At 36.0% G+C, this 19,194-nt stretch overlaps 1 protein-coding gene across 41 annotated transcripts in view; it reads right to left on the bottom strand.

Moving 5' to 3' along the window:
- The window catches only part of CAMK2D (calcium/calmodulin dependent protein kinase II delta), a 296,165-nt gene that overhangs the window by 60,829 nt on the left and 216,142 nt on the right, over positions 1-19,194 (bottom strand). For all 41 annotated transcript variants that reach the window (XM_026013488.2, XM_072755379.1, XM_026013483.2 and 38 more), the window contains 2 exons: positions 15,972-16,074; positions 7,972-8,055 (listed from right to left, as the gene is read on the bottom strand). In XM_026013488.2, coding sequence (XP_025869273.1) covers positions 7,972-8,055; positions 15,972-16,074 — 187 coding nt within the window. The remainder of the gene's footprint in view (positions 1-7,971; positions 8,056-15,971; positions 16,075-19,194) is intronic.

Here is a 19,194-nt window from a genome sequence, read left to right as displayed (position 1 = left end):
CCTAATTAGGCATTTTGCTAATAAATATCTGAGGTAGGCTGTTATGAAATTATAAAACAGACTCCCAACAGAGTCATTTAGCATTCTGGACCTAGGTTACGTTGCAAGCCTGGCTGCCTCTGAGGCTTTGTCCTTTTGCATTACATCCATAGTCCTACTGGCTAACACTTGATGTGGCATGTCTCTGCGAAGGGGAAGGCTCACTGGTTGAGTTCCTCCCAAATTGGCAGCCACTATATAGATAAATGACCACAATTTAATTGTTTGAGGAGTTTCTGCCAAAAGAACTACTTTCACTAAAACAACTATACAAATACAGAAGATTTTAAAACACTCAGGCCAGAAGATTTCAAGACGAAAACTACATGGGCACTAAGGAGACTGATGATTAATTATTGTCAGTACCTATTTAAATAAATATTGCTTTGTTAGCCTAATTTGATTTGCTCATTAGATTGGCATCTGAAGCCTTCCTGAATGATATACTTTTGGCGTTCTACTTTCTGAAAGCATAATTACAAGAGTCATGATATAATAATGTTTTATCGTAGGTTAATTTTTTGAGCAGCTGGATGTGCTTTAGTGCATTACCTCATTTACTCCCTATACAAAGCTGTGCGGTAATGTTATTGTCTCCATTATACAGATGAGGAAATGGAATTTGAGAGTTTGAGTGACTTAACTGTTTTAGCCACAAGCAGGCTTGACAAAGCCATGTCTTAAAGGTTCCTTGCAGCTACTTTTTCTTTATCTATGAACTTTAAGAGAAATGATCATTTTAAGTTTTAAATTGTTTGTGTTGTCTGATTGAGAGGCCTGGACTCTCAATGGTAAGGTTTCAACTTGGTCCTGCCTTAAATATTCCCTGTAGCCATTTTTTCCTTTAGCTAGGTGCCTTGATTATTTTAAAGCTTTTTTGTTGTCTATGAGTCTTTGCCCCATTAGTAGGTTCCAATTTACTTTTTTCTTGTAACTTTTTTTTTTAAAGATTTTATTTATTTATTCATGAGAGACACACACACACACACACACACACACAGAGGCACAGGGAGAAGCAGGCTCCATGCAGGGAGCCCAATGTGGGACTCGATCCCGGAACTCCAGGATCACACCCTGGGCCAAAGGCAGGTGCCAAACCACTGAACCTCCCAGGGATCCCCTTTTTCTTGTAACCTTAATTTATAATCCTAACATCTTACCTTTTTCTCCTAGGTCAGAGGGAAAAAAATGAAAAAAAAAAAAAAGTTTTTTTTTCTTTCCCTATAATTGAAACAGCAAAAATTTTAAAAGTCAATCAAAATCTTCACTTCCTTTTTTTTTTTTTTTCAAGAACACTTCAGGGGTGATGCCACAACCTCTAAAGTTTGGATTTTTCTCACAATGTTAGTGCCCTTTGATGATCTCTACCTAGATATTTCATTAGGGGTTGCGAAATAATGATACTGTTATTCTATTATACCTTCTTTAGTCTAAGAACAACGTACTTCATCATTATTTGGTTATTCTATCTTATAATTCATACAGGAAAGGCAAAGTAACAGAATTTTTCCCTTTTATTAGTTTTCAAAATAACATATTCATTCCCTATTAACTAATCTAACTCAAAAGTTAAAATTGCTGTTGTATTTTATCATCATGAATGCATGGATTTAAACTTATTTGATGTGTTTTAATCCATTACTGTTATTTTTCTCACTTATGCTCTAATTGTCCCATGTTTAACCAAAAGAAGCCTCTCCAAGTTGGCTCTTGAGTCCTGTTAATACCTAGGTAGATCATCAAAGGCCATTAACATCATTAGAACACCCAACCTTTGGAGGTTATATCATTATCCCTGAAGTGTTCTTGCTCCCTCCAAAAGTCTATAGCCTTTAACAGTTTTCTTTTTTCTTTCTTTCCTGCTATAACAAGATCCACCTCTATCATCTTGTGCTTTTTCCTGATCCATACTTGCAATCAGCCACTTCTACAAGGAATACTGGTTTCTTAGGTTGTAAACACTATGTAGAGACCAATATCAGGTACTCCATAGGGATGTTCCATGGGAACTACAGATTTCTTCAACAAATAGAGAAATGGGAAGGGGAATGAGGAGAGGGAGAAAGAAGCAGGAACTACAAATTAAAAGAGGCCTAAGAGATCAAACTAATAAATTGTGAGAGAAGAGGGCAAATTAAAAAAAAAAACAAACCCTTAAATGTTTGATGGTTTTAAGTAATTATTTTAAATTTTGAAGTATTGCTATTATTATTTTTTTAGTTTTGATATTATTGTCATTCTTTTAAAAGAACCCTTTTCTTTTAGAGATATACATTACAGTATGTATAAATATATTGATATTATGTTTGGATTTGACTAAAATAATCTTGGGGATGAGGAATGAATAGATGAAATAAGATTAGATGAAATAAGATTATAGATGAAATAAGATTAGCCAAGAGTTCATTCTGTATATTTCTGTATGCTTTAAAATTTCTAAAACAGAAAGCTAAAAACTATTTTGACACAGTTTCAGATAACATTTAAAAGTGGATAAAACTAGTTTTAACTGTCATATGTGCATATTTGTGCTTGAGTGGTGCCAGAGATATGTGATTAATAAGAGTTGAGAAGCACTGATTACTGATTAGGTAAAAAGATTACATTATCAAGAACATTCAAAAATGATTTTAATAAAAGCTAGAGTTAGAAACATGATTAAACCTATAATCACATTAATGATTAAAACATTCTAATGAGTGCTCTAATGGAAGGAGGAAAAAAAAGCAACGTTGAGAAACTTTGAAAAGTCAGTGGGAAGTTAACAGAACAATCTAACAACACATCCACTTAATATTCTCAGTAAATAAAGGACACACTATGAGTGGAGTTTGGAAATGCATAATTAACTATATGAGGAATAAGTATGGCTCTCTTTTATATTGTAATATCTTATGCAAAAAAAATCATACAATTCAAATAGGAAAAGTGTTTAACTCTGACCTACAAGGCCAATGATGGGTAGGACAAAGATCTAGAAGAAGGTCAAGGTCAGTAATATAGGAAGTTAGTCTTCAGATGATAGAAATTATGCCATATAGTAGGGGTGGCAAACTGGCAGTTCTTCCAACATCAGGCAGAAATGAATGCCTGAGTTTGCAGTGTGCATCGGGGAGAGTGGTAATCAGGGGAGAGCATGTGTCCATTATCTGACAGGCACAGTTGCTATTTAAGGACAAAAGCATCTTGTTATTAGTTCTTTTGCTTACTTTAGAGGGGCTAGAAACTGATAGTTTTACCAGTAATCTCTTGATAACAAATTATAAAGATAATAAATGTCAACACCTCCCAAAGTGAAAGGTCCGCCAATCTGGTCAAGACATCTATAAACCAACCTGTTTACAACCTCTGCTGTATGGTGTAAGAATCCTAAAATTTGCTGCCCTAAGGAAATTTGCAACCCCTAGGGTGATGCTGTTCAATGTTGGTGTGTATTAGGATAACCCAGTAAGCTTGATAAAATGCAAATTCTTGAGCCTCACCACAGAGAATCTTATTAAGTGATCCTCCGGTGCATCCCAGGAAGCTAAAATTTTGATTAGCACTCAGGTCACTTTGAAGCATGGGTCCGTGGTCCACAGTTTGTAAATCACCAAGTTAGGGAAACCATAAATATTTTCTTAAGAAATCTAAGACCAGAGCAAGAAAATATTGGTAGAGGCTATAATTGTGAGTAAAGCTCCATGGGTAGAAGACTAATGAGAATGTGGGTCATAAAGAATGAAGACACAGAGACTTGTAATTGTGAAGTATACGTGTGATGGCCAAGTGTAAGGTAATCATAGAACTGGTAATCATAAGCAACAAATGTTGCCCAGTGTAAGGTAAGCATAGCAACAAATTTTACAGTAGGCTTGAGATTTCAAAACTGTCAATACTTTCTTTAAAAAGTGCTTGATGCTGACTTATCTCAGCTGAAATACATAAACAACCCCATAAACTCTAAGGTTAATGAGAACTGTTAGCAGATATATACTCTAAGGTCCAGTAATCACACAAATATTGAAGCTACAGTGTCCATGCAAGAAAAGAATATTTTCCATAATATTCCAAAGGTTCATCAAGTCATGATCATTCTGTGATAGTCACTAATTTATTACCACTCGTAATTGTTTTGAGTGATATCTAATTCAGTTAGACACGTAGTTAAGACCAGGATGTGTGTGTGTGTGTGTGTGTGTGTGTGTGTGTGTGTGTGTGAGATATGTTTAGATGGGCTTACATTTTTTGAATCAAGATGTAGAAGCAAGTTCTGTTAAAATCCAGTGATTCAGTGACATCTATAAACAACATCTGCTCATTCCATTGGTGAATTACGGAAACAGCTATATATGCAAGAAAGCCATCAAAATCAATTGGTTAACGGTACAAAACAGGGGTATATTCTTGCTTCATTAATGTCTATTATTTGATTTCTAGTAATGGACTAGTTACTTTAAAAACTGAGTACAGAACAGAATACACTCTGTATGAGGTCTCGAAAACAAGGTAATGGTAGTAAGTATTTGAAATTTCTTATGTACCAGTTTTTGCATATTTCTAATAAAAATAATGTGCAGACTTCTTTTAGCCATTATACTAATAGTGTGCCTCACTCTGCTCCACGTCAACTGCTAAACAGATAATCTGCTGTAGTGAGTACTCACAGCTTAATTCACAGATTAGCTGCCATTCTGCTAAATGTCTTATCTTGCATTTGTTATCTGTGTAGTGTCATTTCCTACTATACTACGCAACAGTCTAACCTTGAAAAAAAGTATTCACTAGGTAAGAGCCAGTGTTGATGGATGGCTAAAAAAAAGAGTTTCTCTCAAGACTGCCATCACCTAAAGGTAATCAAATGATGTGTACATTACCTTGGTGGTTCTTAAATGGGAATGAGAAATAGTGGATCATCTTAGAAATAAAGAGAATTTAATGTAACTTCCATGTTACCTGAGTGAAATGAAAATAAAATAAAATGGTAAAACAACATTTCAAACTCACTCACTGCAGTGATCCAGAATGTAACAAAAGGCAGAAGATTTTATTATGATGTTTATGGAAGGTGGGGGGTCATTTCCCCCAAATATGTGATATTGGAATATCTAATACAATTCTGTGGTTACCTTTGTGATCCCAAATACATTTCAAGGCACACTATTTTTAAAAATGTCACAATCTCTAAGGAAAATGGGAACTGTTAGGAAATATGGTCTAAATGGAGCATGGCTTGTCACAAAGGGATTTGGCTGTTTATAGAAAATTGTGGACAGAAAACAAAGGTAAGGATAGAACTGAGTAAAGTGAGGGTCGTCAGTTAGGCATCTGACTCTTGGTTTTGGCTCAGGTCATGATTCTATGGTCCTGAGCCGATGTCAGGCTCAGTGTGGAGACTGCTTGAGATTTTTCTTTTCTCTCTGCCTCTACCCCTGCTTTCTCTCTCTCTCTCTCTAAATAACTAACTGAGCACAAAGTGAAAGGTGGCTCTGCCCATGGGAAAACTGAGGTTGAAATTTGTGAGATACTCTATGGCTCTAAGTTTCTAGAGTTATTATGAGATATGTATGTGTGAATATATGTCTGCAGGTATACATGTACTATCTATCTACTACTTACTTACAGTTCTTAAGAATGGCATATAGCTTAGACAATAAGGAGGGAAGTAACTCTTCACCCATATTTTTTCCTTCTTCCAGCCAAGAGAGAGCTTCTACCCTGTAAGTTACCTCACATTTTACAGATGTGAAATCCTATTATTATAAAATATACTTTATAAAAGGTTAGCTATACAAATAATACACCCAAACAAAAAATCCAGAAGCCAATTAGACTCAAATTTACCAAAGTAATATTAAAATTGAGTGTAGTATATTTAGTGAGTCTAAGACAGTGAGTCTAAACTCTGATGATGTCATAGATATTAAAAATGCAGCTGCCTATATACTGAGTTCAGACCCACTAAAACAGAAGACCCACTCAACTACTTCACACACTGCCTCCTGCCTGTGAAGCAGGTGGGAGAGAGGAGGAGAAAGAGAGAAAGAAGAAAGGATGAAGAATAAAGGAGTCGGGAGGAGGTTAGAGGTAAAGTCTAATGAAGGCAACAAAGAAGCCTTCTCAGTTCCTTGCCTCAGCTACTGACCAGTCTCTACCACACTAGCCCGCTGGTGTTCGGGGTCTGAGTGTAGCACACCAGATACACTCCCCTCAACTGTATCCTCATACAGTTGTATAAGTTGTATACATCCTGTTTATACAGGATGTATAAAACCCATCTATGTCTGCCTGTCTCTCAACACACTCTACTACTTTTTAAATTCATCAGCAAAGAGTGGTCTGTGATGAGAGCTGATCATTGCAAGGGAAATATGTGAGTTATTTGCCATTAGCATTTAGATTTCAAGAAGGACATTCTGTGACAATGTTCTAACCCAAAGGCATAGAGTTCATCCTTAGAAGATATTCTCAGGCAGGCAGGAAGACAACATAGCTTGGGGTACACATACAACATTACCCTTTAATTAATCCAACTTTTAGAGTAATAGCTGTCTGCATTTTAAATTTCTTTACAAACTATAAAATGCTTTTATTTGACCTCCATACAACTCTATGAGGGCAATATTTTCCTGTTTGACAGGTAAAGAAACCAACTCAGAGATACTAGAGATAGGGTTAGTAGGTGCAAAGCAAAGATCTGAATGCAGGCATTGACTCCAGATACAGTGCTCCTCCCATAACTGCTTTCCTAGGAGTGGAGGTAAGTCTAAAGGCCCAGGATGCATTCAGTTTAAGATCAAACACCAAGTTGCTATTGCTAATAGGATAAAGCTGACAAGAAATATAGTGTGGTTACTGATAGGTTAGGGATAACTATTACTATGAAGTAGTGGTAATAAATTATTATTTTTTCACTAGAGCCAAATCTAAAAAGTTATTTTCGGAATCAAAAAATGTTTTTATTTTTTTTTTATCAACTCTTTCCGGGCTTACTGACAAACACCAAAGGCAATGAAGTCTGTTTGCAGCACACTAAAGCCAAACTATTTATAGACTTGTAGCGATGGCAGTGTCAGGAACCTAGAGGACTAGTTTGTGTCAGTAACACCAGTTGAAAAATATTTCAGTGCATCCTATAGTATCCCTTTTATTTCGGTTTTTCACCTATTTGCTGTATATGTTAACACAGAGAAATTCCATTTAAAAACTGGTGGGAATCCTCCACATTAAGTGTCTTTGAGCCTGCACAGGATTCTCATTTGATTGGAGTTGGTTGCTAAAGGCCTAATTCTGAGTTCAGTCCATAGGACAGACCAGTTTCATCCTTTTCCAAGATCCACTTTTTGTCTCTTAATCCCTGCCAACCAAACATATTGTGCAAACATGGCATCTGTTATAAGGACTGCTTGAATGAGGTGGCAGGACAACAGTATAAATGCATGGCCACTAGTGGGGATGCTCTGTGTCCCTGGTCTCAGTGGTTCCTGATACTGGAAGCACTAACATTGTCTGGGAACTTGCTAAAATTATAGATGCTCCCACTCTAGACCTCCTTAATCAGATGCAGCAATCTGTGCTTTTTTTTTTTTTTAAAGATTTTATTTATTTATTCATGATAGTCAGAGAGAGAGAGAGAGAGAGAGAGAGAGAGAGAGAGAGGCAGCGACACAGGCAGAGGGAGAAGCAGGCTCCATGCAGGGAGCCCGACGTGGGATTCGACCCCGGGTCTCCAGGATCGCACCCTGGGCCAAAGGCAGGCGCCAAACCGCTGCACCACCCAGGGATCCCAGTAATCTGTGCTTTAACCAGCCTTCCATGTGACCTGTTGTAGGCTGAAGTTTGAGAACTACTATTCTAAGCTGATTCCTAGTGAGCATCAACTTCAAATTTAAAAAATACTATTTTTAATATACTGGTATACTGAAAAATTTGCAAGGAAATATGATTCCTTACCACATGCCCACATATCCACTGGCTTTCCATAAGGATCTTTACGTAAAACTTCTGGAGAAAGATATCCGGGTGTGCCAGCAAAACCTAAGAAAAAAAGGTTAATGAGTCAGAGTTCACTTGACAAAACCAAGAAACAGGAAACTAAGGAAGAAAAAATTTGGGGGGATTTTTGATCTGATGATATGCTTGTCAAGAGAAAACCAGGCCTAAAATAATGTACACTAGTTTCTCTCTATTGCAGTATCACACTAACCTGCTTTGTAGCTAATTAGAAAAAAAATGCATTTTTCCCAGAGATGAATGTTATTCTATTGTACCATACAGTCAGAATTTTTACTTAAGTCTACTTGGTTAGTTCTTATTCTCACTTACTTATGCAAGATTTGAAAATAAACCTTTGAAGGGGATCAGAACATACCACCCCAAAATATGTCACTGTGGCATACTGATTATTTTTAGCTGAAGGCAACTGAGAATCAGCAGATGTATGACAGGCTCTTTAATCTTCTCCTTTCTACCTAAAAGTAGGGCATAAATTCTTGTGAAAAGGTGCCCTCCCTGTACCAGAAAGAAGGGAAAATTCCTGGCACAGGAGTTGGTGCCAAGATGGATCTATACAAACCAACCTTACTAAAATAACCTTGATCTTCCATTAGTGTCCTTATAGGTTTCCTTGTTATTTCCCCACAATTTAATACCTCCAGCCCTAACTCCTTTTCCCTTTGTCTTGTCAAATCGCCACATTTTATCACTCTTTGTTAAAACAGGATATGAGCTCCTAAGGCTGGCCTTTCTTTAGGTCTTCATTAATTTTCTAGAAAGGCCCCTGTGTGTATGTAAGAGTTAAAATATTAACATCAAAAGCACTGTATGCTTTTCTCCTGTTCATCAGTCTTTTGTCAGTTCAACTCACAGGCCCCAGCCACAGACCCAAGAGGGGAAAGAAAAAGTCTTTCCTTTCCTATATCTGAAAAGAAATAGGGAGAAATTTGAAGATAGGGTTAGAACTTTGTAAGAAATGATAGTTAACATGATACCGATATAATTTTGAGACACACTCACCTATAAAACAAAAGGACAAAAAAAATAGATCCTAAGTAAATATTTTTGAAAGTGAGGTAGTCTATGGGGTAGTAATGGGGCTGAGTGTTTGAAGAATTCACCAGGAGAAGAAATAAACCCTAAATATACCAAAGAGATCACTGTGTTCTAATAAATAGTCAGTGCGTACTTATAACTGTCAACTAAAGAGAAGACTCAGGAACATCTGTATGAATCACTATTGAACAAGTATCAACTAGAATTTTGAGAGATGTGGTAAGAGAAAGAAAATGGTAAAATAAAAGTGGAACAAAAGTTTCACTATTGTATAAATCAGTGTAAAGCATACTTTCTGATAAAGTATGCTTAAATAATAATCAATTTAGAGTTAGGGCCTAGACTGACATTTTTCTTATTTCTTATTTTCTTATTTCTTATTTCTTATAGCTTTCAAATAAAAAATAGCTGCTTTTAAAAAGATCCAAAATAACTATCTGCAAGTTTTATTTAAAGATACCCCCAAAATTGGAACCATTTCTTTAAAAGGATACGTAATCAGGAATTCCTCTGACCACAAATCACTGGAGAAGCTCATCATATATTTACTAGGATTTAAAGGGCTCAAGAAAGGAGCCTTTTCTTCCTATTTTCAAATTTATTAAGTACAAACAATGTGCAAAAAGGTATAAAAACAAGTGTGTGTGTGTGTGTGTGTGTCTGTGTGTGTAGAGAGAGAGAGAGATTGAGAAAGTAGCATGGTTATTCCTCTGAACAAAATTGCCTTAGAAAACGAGGCAAAGGATTGTGGATTTTATCCCTTCTACCCCTTTATTACTTTTCCTTTCTTTTTTTTTTAATTTTTTAAAATTTATTTATGATAGGCACACAGTGAGAGAGAGAGAGAGAGAGAGAGAGAGAGAGAGAGGCAGAGACACAGGCAGAGGGAGAAGCAGGCTCCACGCACCGGGAGCCCGACGTGGGACTCGATCCCGGGCCTCCAGGATCGCGCCCTAGGCCAAAGGCAGGCGCTAAACCACTGCGCCACCCAGGGATCCCCTACTTTTCCTTTCCTTTCTTGTGGAGGAAGATGGAGTGGACAATGAGAAGGGATTCCAAAAAAAGACGCCTGTAAAGTAGTTTAAGCTTCACATGGACCATAGTGGATCCAGCTCTATTCTTAAACTTTACTTAAAAGGAGCATTTGCCTCACAGGTGTGAGGTGAAAGAATTCCTGAGTAATCACGGTGGTTCCATTACCAAAGTTTGAAGATTACATCAAGGAGTGATGTGGAGTCAGCTAATTCCAAGGCAGGGATGGGCATAAGAGTCCTAAAGAGCTTCTGGGTATGCCTCATCTGCTCTTATTCCAATGATCCCTTTCCAACTCCTCCCAAGATGAGACACAAAGGAACCCAATGAGAAACCAATGCCAAACTCCAGATTAAAGACCAAGTTCCTAGCCTACATTTTAAGACCCTGTATTACCTGGTTTCCCTTCATTCAACCAACATGATTTCTTTCTACTCTTGAGCATTTGACCTTATTAATCTTTTTAAGGTCTCTTGAAACAAATTTCTCATTCTTGCCATTGATGTTATTTTTTGTTCCTTAAAACCTCAATTTCTACTTTTACCTTTTCTTTAACAGAAAGTGGACTCTAAATTATTTCCATCTTAGAGATCTCCTTAGCTAACTACAATTCTCAGTGGTCCTTCCTCACTCTGAATTTCTACCACCCTTTTATATACAATCTATAACCTCCTACCTAGAATTAGTAAACTTTAAATATAGGTATTAAATTTCTTAGAAGAATATATTTCCTAGAGGAGGAAATGTTAATGATACTTCATCTAGGAATAAAGATAAAGAAGAATTCATTAAGTGACTAAGAAATGAAAAGATAATTTTAAATGTAAATTATTACAAACCTTTTCTGGAGACTAAAAAGTTAAGAAAATACCATCATGTTCATTCTTATTTAATATAATTATCATTTGAGCGTCAGTGGGGTCCTTAGTATTAAGACTACTGAAGCATATTTTAAATATATAAACATAAAGGAACTGTGTACTGTGCAATGTGTTCTCATGAATACCAAAATACTTAGGGTAAGACAGGAAAAGCCTTTTTTAGCAGGAGATTACTCATAAGAATCTCATTTATCATGATATATGCTATTAGCAGGGAAATTATGAGAGCTTGCCTTCTCTAGAGGTAGTACATGATTCTTAATCTGAAAAACCAAAAGGAATATCAGAACAGACCAAAATCAAAACATAATTACTTACTGTTGGGAATCCAAATAATTATAATGGGTATTCATTGCATTTTAAAAACACCAATATTTTTTTTATATTTTATTTAAATTCAATTTGTCAACATATAACACTCAGTGCTCATCTCATCATGTGCCCTCCACCCAGTTACCCCAACCTCCCATCCACCTCCCCTTCTGAAACTCTGTTTGTTTTCCAGAGTTAGGAGTCTCTTATGGTTTGTCTTTCTCTTTAATTTTTCCCCACTCAGCTTCCCCCCTTCCCTTATGGACCCTTTCACTATTTCTTATATTCCACATATGAGTGAAACTATATGATAATTGTCTTTCTCTGACTTATTTCACTCAGCATAATACCCTCCAGTTTCATCCATATCGAAGAAAATGATAGGTATTCATTCTTTCTGATGGCTGAGTAATATTCTGTGAGTGAGTGTGTGTATGTCTGTGTGTGTGAGCGTGTGTGTGTATATCACACCTTCTTTATCCATTCATCTGTCAAAGGACATCATGGCTCCTTCCACAGTTTGGCTATTGTGGGCATTGCTGTTGTGAACACTGAGGTGCAGGTGTCCCATCATTTCACTACCTCTGCATCTTTGGGGTAAATACCCAATAGTGAAATCATGAAACCCTCATTATTTTTAAAAAGAGACATAGTATTAATCAAGCAAAACAATTTTTCTATGAAGCAAGATGGTAGTGGTTATTCTTTTTTCCTAGCAGCAAAAAGGAACTAGAAATATACTGCAAATAGCACTTCTAATCCCACAGGAGAAATGGGCTATATTTGGATATTTCTCTTTGGTAAATTTTCTAGCCATCTTAAAACAAGTGTAATGATACAGGGTGTTACTTCTAGCTTTTTGGCTAGTAATCAAATAGAACAGGGCTAGGAAGACAGACAAAATTATCATGAGAAAAAGAAACATTAAAACTTACAAATGAGAATTAAAAACACAATAAACAGCTTCTATAAGCTTTGTGTAGTTTTATTTTTCTTATTTGTAGTAGACCTCTTATATTTATTATAATAAAATTGAGCAAAAGCCTGAAATTCTGGCATTACACAAAATGAAAAAAGAGTTCTGCTCTTGTCTTAAAATTAAAATAACTTATTTTATTAAAAATAAAAAGGTTCCCCTCCCTATCACTGATAATACATTTTAAAAGATAAAATTAATCAGTCAAGGGGAATGGGCCTTAAGAAGGGCACTTGATGTAATTGAGCACTGGGTGTTACATGCAATTGATGAATCACTTAACTCTACCCTGAAACTAATAATATACTATATGTTAACTAACTTTAATATTTTAAAGATTTATTATTTATTCATGAGAGACACAGAGAGAGAGGCAGAGACACAGGCGGAGGGAGAAGCAGGCTCCATGCAGGGAGCCCGATGTGGGACTCCATCCCAGGACTCCAGGATCGTGCCCTGGGCCAAAGACAGGCGCCAAACCACTGAGCCACCCAGGGATCCCCACTAACTTTAAATTAAAAAATAATCAGTCAAATACATGAGACTATTATGGTAGATAATACTGAATAAAAATCAAACCAAGTCATTTATACTAAAACAGGCATTTACTTTAAAATCTGTGATATATCTGGTAGTACACCCAGAAGATATATAGTATACCACATGCCTCCTTTTCCTCGGGTGGGTTACCATGAGGATTCACTTGTACAGAATAAGCTGAAAAGAAGCTAAAGAAGAAAAAGAAAAAGAAAAACTTGTGCATTCTCTTGAGCTTATAAACTGTTTTTTCTACATCTTTTGAAATGATGAATTTTCTTAAGACTTCTAATGCACCTCCTAAAAATCATTATTCTAATAGGGATCTTAGTAAGAACATAAGGGTTATAATATCACACTGAAAAAGAAATGGGGATTTTATTCCAATCTGTCATTCTTTCTCTGGAATCAGATCACTTTTAGAAATAAATGATCGCAATTTGAAATGTGTGTACACTTTTATGTAAATGCTATTGCTTTCACTAATTTGATATTGGGTTTTTTACTGATTGATTTGCTCAACAAGTTTCACTGAACAGGCAAAGAACTGTGACATTGTGCTTCATGCCAAGATGGTTTTGGAAACGTATTCAACATCTTTCATAGCCCAGGGGATACCTATGGATTCATAATGGTCTTGCGAAGAAGTGTTTATTATCACTGCTTACAAGTGTTTATTATCACTGCTTACAAAGAGGACATGTACTCACAGAGTTAAAGTGACTTGCCCAATACTATATATCTATTAAGAATCAGACCCAGGATATGAGCTTGGGTATTCTAATTCAAAAAGCAGAATTTTTTTCTACTACACACAATCCTGCCCTCAAGCAGCTTGTGATCTAAAACAGGAGATAAAACACAGAGCTCAAAAACAGGGGAGATTTAAGGTGCTCAATTATATCAGTCTTCTAAGTATGAAGCCAAGCTGCCGATGTTAATTTGCAGCATTAGCTGCAAAGCTTGTCTTGTTCCTAACATCCTATCATCACCTTACACCCAGTTCTGGCAATTATATTCCTAGCCTAAGTCCCTGTTTTAGTGTCCTGCTTCATACCCTGAATCTTGTGAAGCAGATGAGACTAGATGTGACTAGAGTTCAAACTCTGGGTCTTTGATTTCTTCTACACAGACCTCCTTAGAGCTCAGAGTCACTGTCTGTTCTGCAAGTTATCTGGAATTTGCTTGCTCTTGTACTCCTTGGCTCAAGCTGTCATCATGCATAATTTGAACTACTGCATTAGCCTAACTGGTTCCCTGCCTTGAGAGTAAGTATCCTTAACACACTCTCCACATTGTTACCCACAAAATCATTATATAACATAAACCTAATTATGTCCTTCCCTACTTAAAATTTTTCACAGGATTCTTGAAACTTCTAGGATAAAAGCCAAATCCTTCCAAAGCACACAAAATCCTTTCCCACCTAATTATCTACCATTCATCCCAGTATACTTTATACTTTAGCTATATCAAACTTCTTGTTATTCCTTAAATAGAAACAAGTTTCACGCCTCTGAGATTTTGCATGTGCTGATCCTTCTGTCTGGCCTTCATCTCCTTACATGTTAGTGAACAAACTCTCATTTACCCATTAGGGAAACAAGCACTATCCCAATCACCAAAACTTTCCCCAGAGGCAGAATTTCATACTTCTCTTGTGTTCCAGAGCACCTTCACATGTGCCTCTGTTAAGATGCTCCCACATTGCACAGTAAATAGTCATTGTCAGCATCTTGAGGGGCAGACCTCCTGCTTAATTTAAGCACCCCCTTTAATTACTCTGCCCATCTCTGTGATAGCCTGTTACTTTCTGGGGGACTCCAACTCCAAGTCACCATATACTCTTTATCTCTGTCAACCGTGCTCTTACCCAGGATACAAAGATGCCTCTGAACCTCCAATTTACAGTACTTATTCTAAGCCCTAACTTCTTTCAGTTTGCAATTAATATGAACAAGCTTACTCATATGTCAAAATATGACAAACCAAATGCCAAGTTTGGAGATACTAAATTCATTAAGAGAGACTTAATGTAAACAGTGGTATTAAGCTTAGGAGGAATCACGGACAAGGCCAACAGTAAGATACTACTGAGATAGGACAGGAAGCAGAAAATGAGGTCCTAAATTAAGCTGCCTATAGACAAGATGGGAGAAGGCTGTCACATCATCCAGGCTCATTTACTAGCTGGGACAGATTAGAGACAATGGTGAACCCTGGGGACTCTGTGCACACCTTAAATTTAGGCAAACAAAGAAAGTCTTTGCATATAAAATGAAATGAGTAATTATATTTTGGGTGCTTTTTCTATTTGCGGTTGTTGTTCACAAGAAAAGCAATCAGAAACAAAGAGCATTTAAAAAACAATCTAACCTCAATACACTGAAAGTCAGAAAAGAAGTAAGATCGAGGCTTGAGGAGAGGTTATATTTTGGGAGATTACACGAAGAAAAATGGGTCAGTACTGGGAAATGGCAAAAACAGAGGCAAACACACACACAAAACCAGTGAATAAAATAACCTAACAGGATAAATACTGAGACAATACACAAGCCTGGTTAGAAATGCTCTAATTTAAACTTAGAGTTAATTTTTTCCTTCATTGTAAAGAAACAGAAATTTCATCATACAGAAATTTCAAAATTATCAGAATTTTAGAGCAGAAACCAGCAGTTTGAAGAAATAGAAGATAATTAAGATGAACACACACATATAAACACTATTATATTTTTAAAACTTTAATTTGTTAACCACAAAATATGTGGAAATATTATATTTCCTGAGTATCTACTATTTACACAGCAGTTTTTGGCATCAGGTAAGGTTCTATGTAAACAATCACTTTTCTCCCAAATAAAAAGTGATCTTCTAACATTGCAAACCTCCCTATTAATTCTTAGTGTAAGATCTATTTTCTCACTCATTTTTTAAGGAAAAGTTTACATATTACTACTCTTGTATTAAATATTTTCTCTTAAATTATTTCTAGATAATATATACCTTTTAATATCAGTAAAATTAAGTGCCTATAAAGGTCTAATATCTTCAGTTTAGTCAGGTTGTTGTTGGAAGGAACATTTCTGTCTTATTTTGGCTGGGAAGTGGGTTATGATCAGTCAGAAGAGAATGAACAGCATGAAGTAGAGAGAGGCCCTACTCACCAAACCACGCCTGCTGGTCTCCTTGAACTTCTATGGCTAAGCCAAAGTCTGCCAGTTTCACAGCTGCTCCCTTGGATTTGCTAGCTAAAAGCAAATTCTCAGGCTTTATTTAGAAAGAAAAAATAGAGACTGAAGTGAGAACCTATTTTAAGAGACTACTCAAAACTAACAACATTTTGTAAGATTGGGGGGCGGGGGGGAAAGTCATGCACTGTCCTCTCTCCTGGAGACTGTCATTCCTAAATCCCAGGGAAAATATGGTTAGAAAAATGATTACAAATTATCATGTGTACAGGCTTCAGACAGATGCATAAAAGTATTGGAGAGATACTGGGCAGAAGAAAGAATACACTTGGGGAGAGATCAAATGAACGGAAGCACCTGTCTTGACCTGCTCACATGCTTCCAAGGGCTGGTGAGGTCCAGACTTGGCCATGGACATTGACTTAGAAGCCTAATAGAGCACAGACATTTTCAGCAGAAGGAAACTTGGCAAAATGATAACAAGAGTTGGACCAATCTACAGACATTTGGCAAATGAAACTGTGCAAATTAAATCCTAGTTGACTTCAAGAGTTTGGACCCAAATGTAGTGATTTTGATTTCTCAATGTTTCCAAACAATTTCTGTACAAATTTTGGAGTCTTATTCTGAATTATGTAATAATTGCTGTCTTTAAGAATCTGTTTATTCTTAAAGGCAGTAAGACTGTACTACTATTTGCCAAATGTTATAGTTAGCTTTTTTCCTTATAAGCCAGTTTTTAAAAACATAATTTATATGCCTACAAAGTGTGATTCAAAGCATTCCTTATACATTTGTTCTCATATCTTGGAATACTATAAGAAAGATACATTTTTATTTTCTTGGTTATTTATCATTATTCAAGGACTGACAATTCAGTCTTGGAATAAGGCTGTGTTTATATCACTGTTTCCCAACCAGGCCATCGAGACACACTGGAACTTTGAAAATAGGCACCAGAGCCAAGTCTTGAATTTCCCTGATCCACCTCTGTGAATTTTAGCCTTAATTAAGGGAGAAGACCATCAGAAAGAGGAGGCTGATTAATACATACAGTGAAGTCTACCATCCCCAGGTATCTGGTATCTGGTATATAGCTGGATTGGTACATTCATATATGGGAGAGTAGTTCAACATCTTCTTCCATTGGGTAAACCCCAGCAAATTTAGAGGTGTGCCTCAGACTGAAAAAAGTTGGGAAATAATGGAATCTACAAGTGCCAAAACAATTGTCTGGAAATTTAAATATTCAGGTCATTCAAATTGGTTCTGCTTATGTGTTGGCAAACTAATTCAATATTTTTTGGCATGAAATAGCTACTTTTTTCTTACTGAATTAAGCAATTCTGTTGGTTGTTTTGACCTTGCATAAACACAGCCTAAACCAATATTTAATTTATTAATTAAGCCAGCCATGCAATTAGCAAAGACTCATAACCAGAACTTGAAAAAATTAGGTTAAGTCTATAAGAAATAAGAGTATAGGCAAGTAAGTTTTAATCAAGTACCATACTTCTTCAGGCTATTGCTGTTCACTGCCATCAGATTCATCACTATTATGACAATTGGTAACTGTAAGGAAAACTTTGTAATTTCTTAGGGCTGATAGGGTTTTTAAATTATCTCAACACTAAGTACATGATAATTTGGACACTGGGATGAAGATGTCTCAAGAATATGAAAGATCTCCATGTTGAAATAACTTTTAGTAAAAGCTTAACATTCAAAATTACTTGGAACTCTAGTTATCTAGTAATGTAATACAGTACCTAACCATATTGTTACTAATACTTGACATTTTATTCTCACAACTAAAATTTGTAGCCTACTACATTCATGCGTTTTCTAATTTAATCACAAAGTGATTTGAAGCTATTAATTTATGAAATAAATGACTTGGAAAAAAACCACTCGAACTGTAATCAATAGTTTAATTCTTTGTAACCTTCACATTCAAAAGCACTGAGATATCTGAGATCTCTGCTAACACACATCTGTCCTATTTTGTCAACCACAGATTCATTCAAGGAAAGAGTTCCAATCCCTTTAGAAGTCAATCATTTTAGGTCTTTTAAATCAAGTGGTACTGAAGTTTGTTGAGCAAATGCCAGTGCCAGCAGTGAATAAACTTTTAAAATATTTAATGTGTTTTTATTCTTATCACTAGATCAAATAAGTTTCTGCACAGTGCTGTGTGCATTATGCCCTTACACACCAAGTATCTGCCAATTCAGAAGAAATGTAACACCTTAGAGTTTTATCATGCATGGCCTCTGAATGACTGGGACAAATATTCATACCTAGAGATGACCTAGAAGACCTCTCTATGGGGCCTTGTGAGTCATCCAGGGAAATAATCCCTCTGGATCAGTGTTTTACCTTATACCCATGAAGACTGTTCAGCTGCAGTTATGTACAGGAAAAGGCAGGGTTCTTTCAAGGTTATTGTGTAGATTTAAAAATTAGCAGCACTAAAATGGCTTCATGTTTGTACATATTTTTAAGCAAACCTAAAATATAGAATTATGGAATGTAAACTGAAAAATTAAGATGTTTACTGACTTTATTAAAGGATTATTTGCTTCATAAAATGTTTCATCATAAGATTGTTTCTAATGGCCAGCTGCAAGGAAACATTAGAAATAGCACACAAATTTGATTTATATACGACCCTTTGGAATATATTCAAAATTTGAATTATCCTATTATATTTTACCACTTATATAGTATCCAACTTAAATTTGTGTTGCACTATGAAAGCTCATTGGCATGTAGGTTAGTTCAAATTTTGAACACCTATAGAAAAGAAGATAATTTGTGATTGTATTTAACAAAAGCTGAAATAGTAGAATCTTTCAGCTAATTAGTGGCTGCTTCCTTAAAAAGGATCACCGCTATTATCTGCTACTATTCAAGTATTTTGATTTTCTAAAGCAAATGAGAAAGGTAAAATCAGAAACAATGCTCGTCCAGTGTACAGCTGAACATGAGAGAAATTGGCAACACAATGCTCTAGGAAAAAGATGGAGAGATAGGTTTATGTCCTGGGACTGACTGTTATTAACTGTTATTGTCTATGGGTAACTCATAGACTCTTGGAGCTAATTAGTTCCTTCATCTCTCAAATAAACATGTATTTCATCACAGTATACATAAAAGTATAAAATCTCACTGGATTTTATCATAAGAGCTCTGTACT

Source organism: Vulpes vulpes, chromosome 4, assembly GCF_048418805.1.
Source record: "Vulpes vulpes isolate BD-2025 chromosome 4, VulVul3, whole genome shotgun sequence".
NCBI lineage: Eukaryota > Metazoa > Chordata > Mammalia > Carnivora > Canidae > Vulpes > Vulpes vulpes.
The sequence above is the reverse complement of the archived record's forward strand: the minus strand, read 5'-3'. Positions and strand labels throughout refer to the sequence as shown.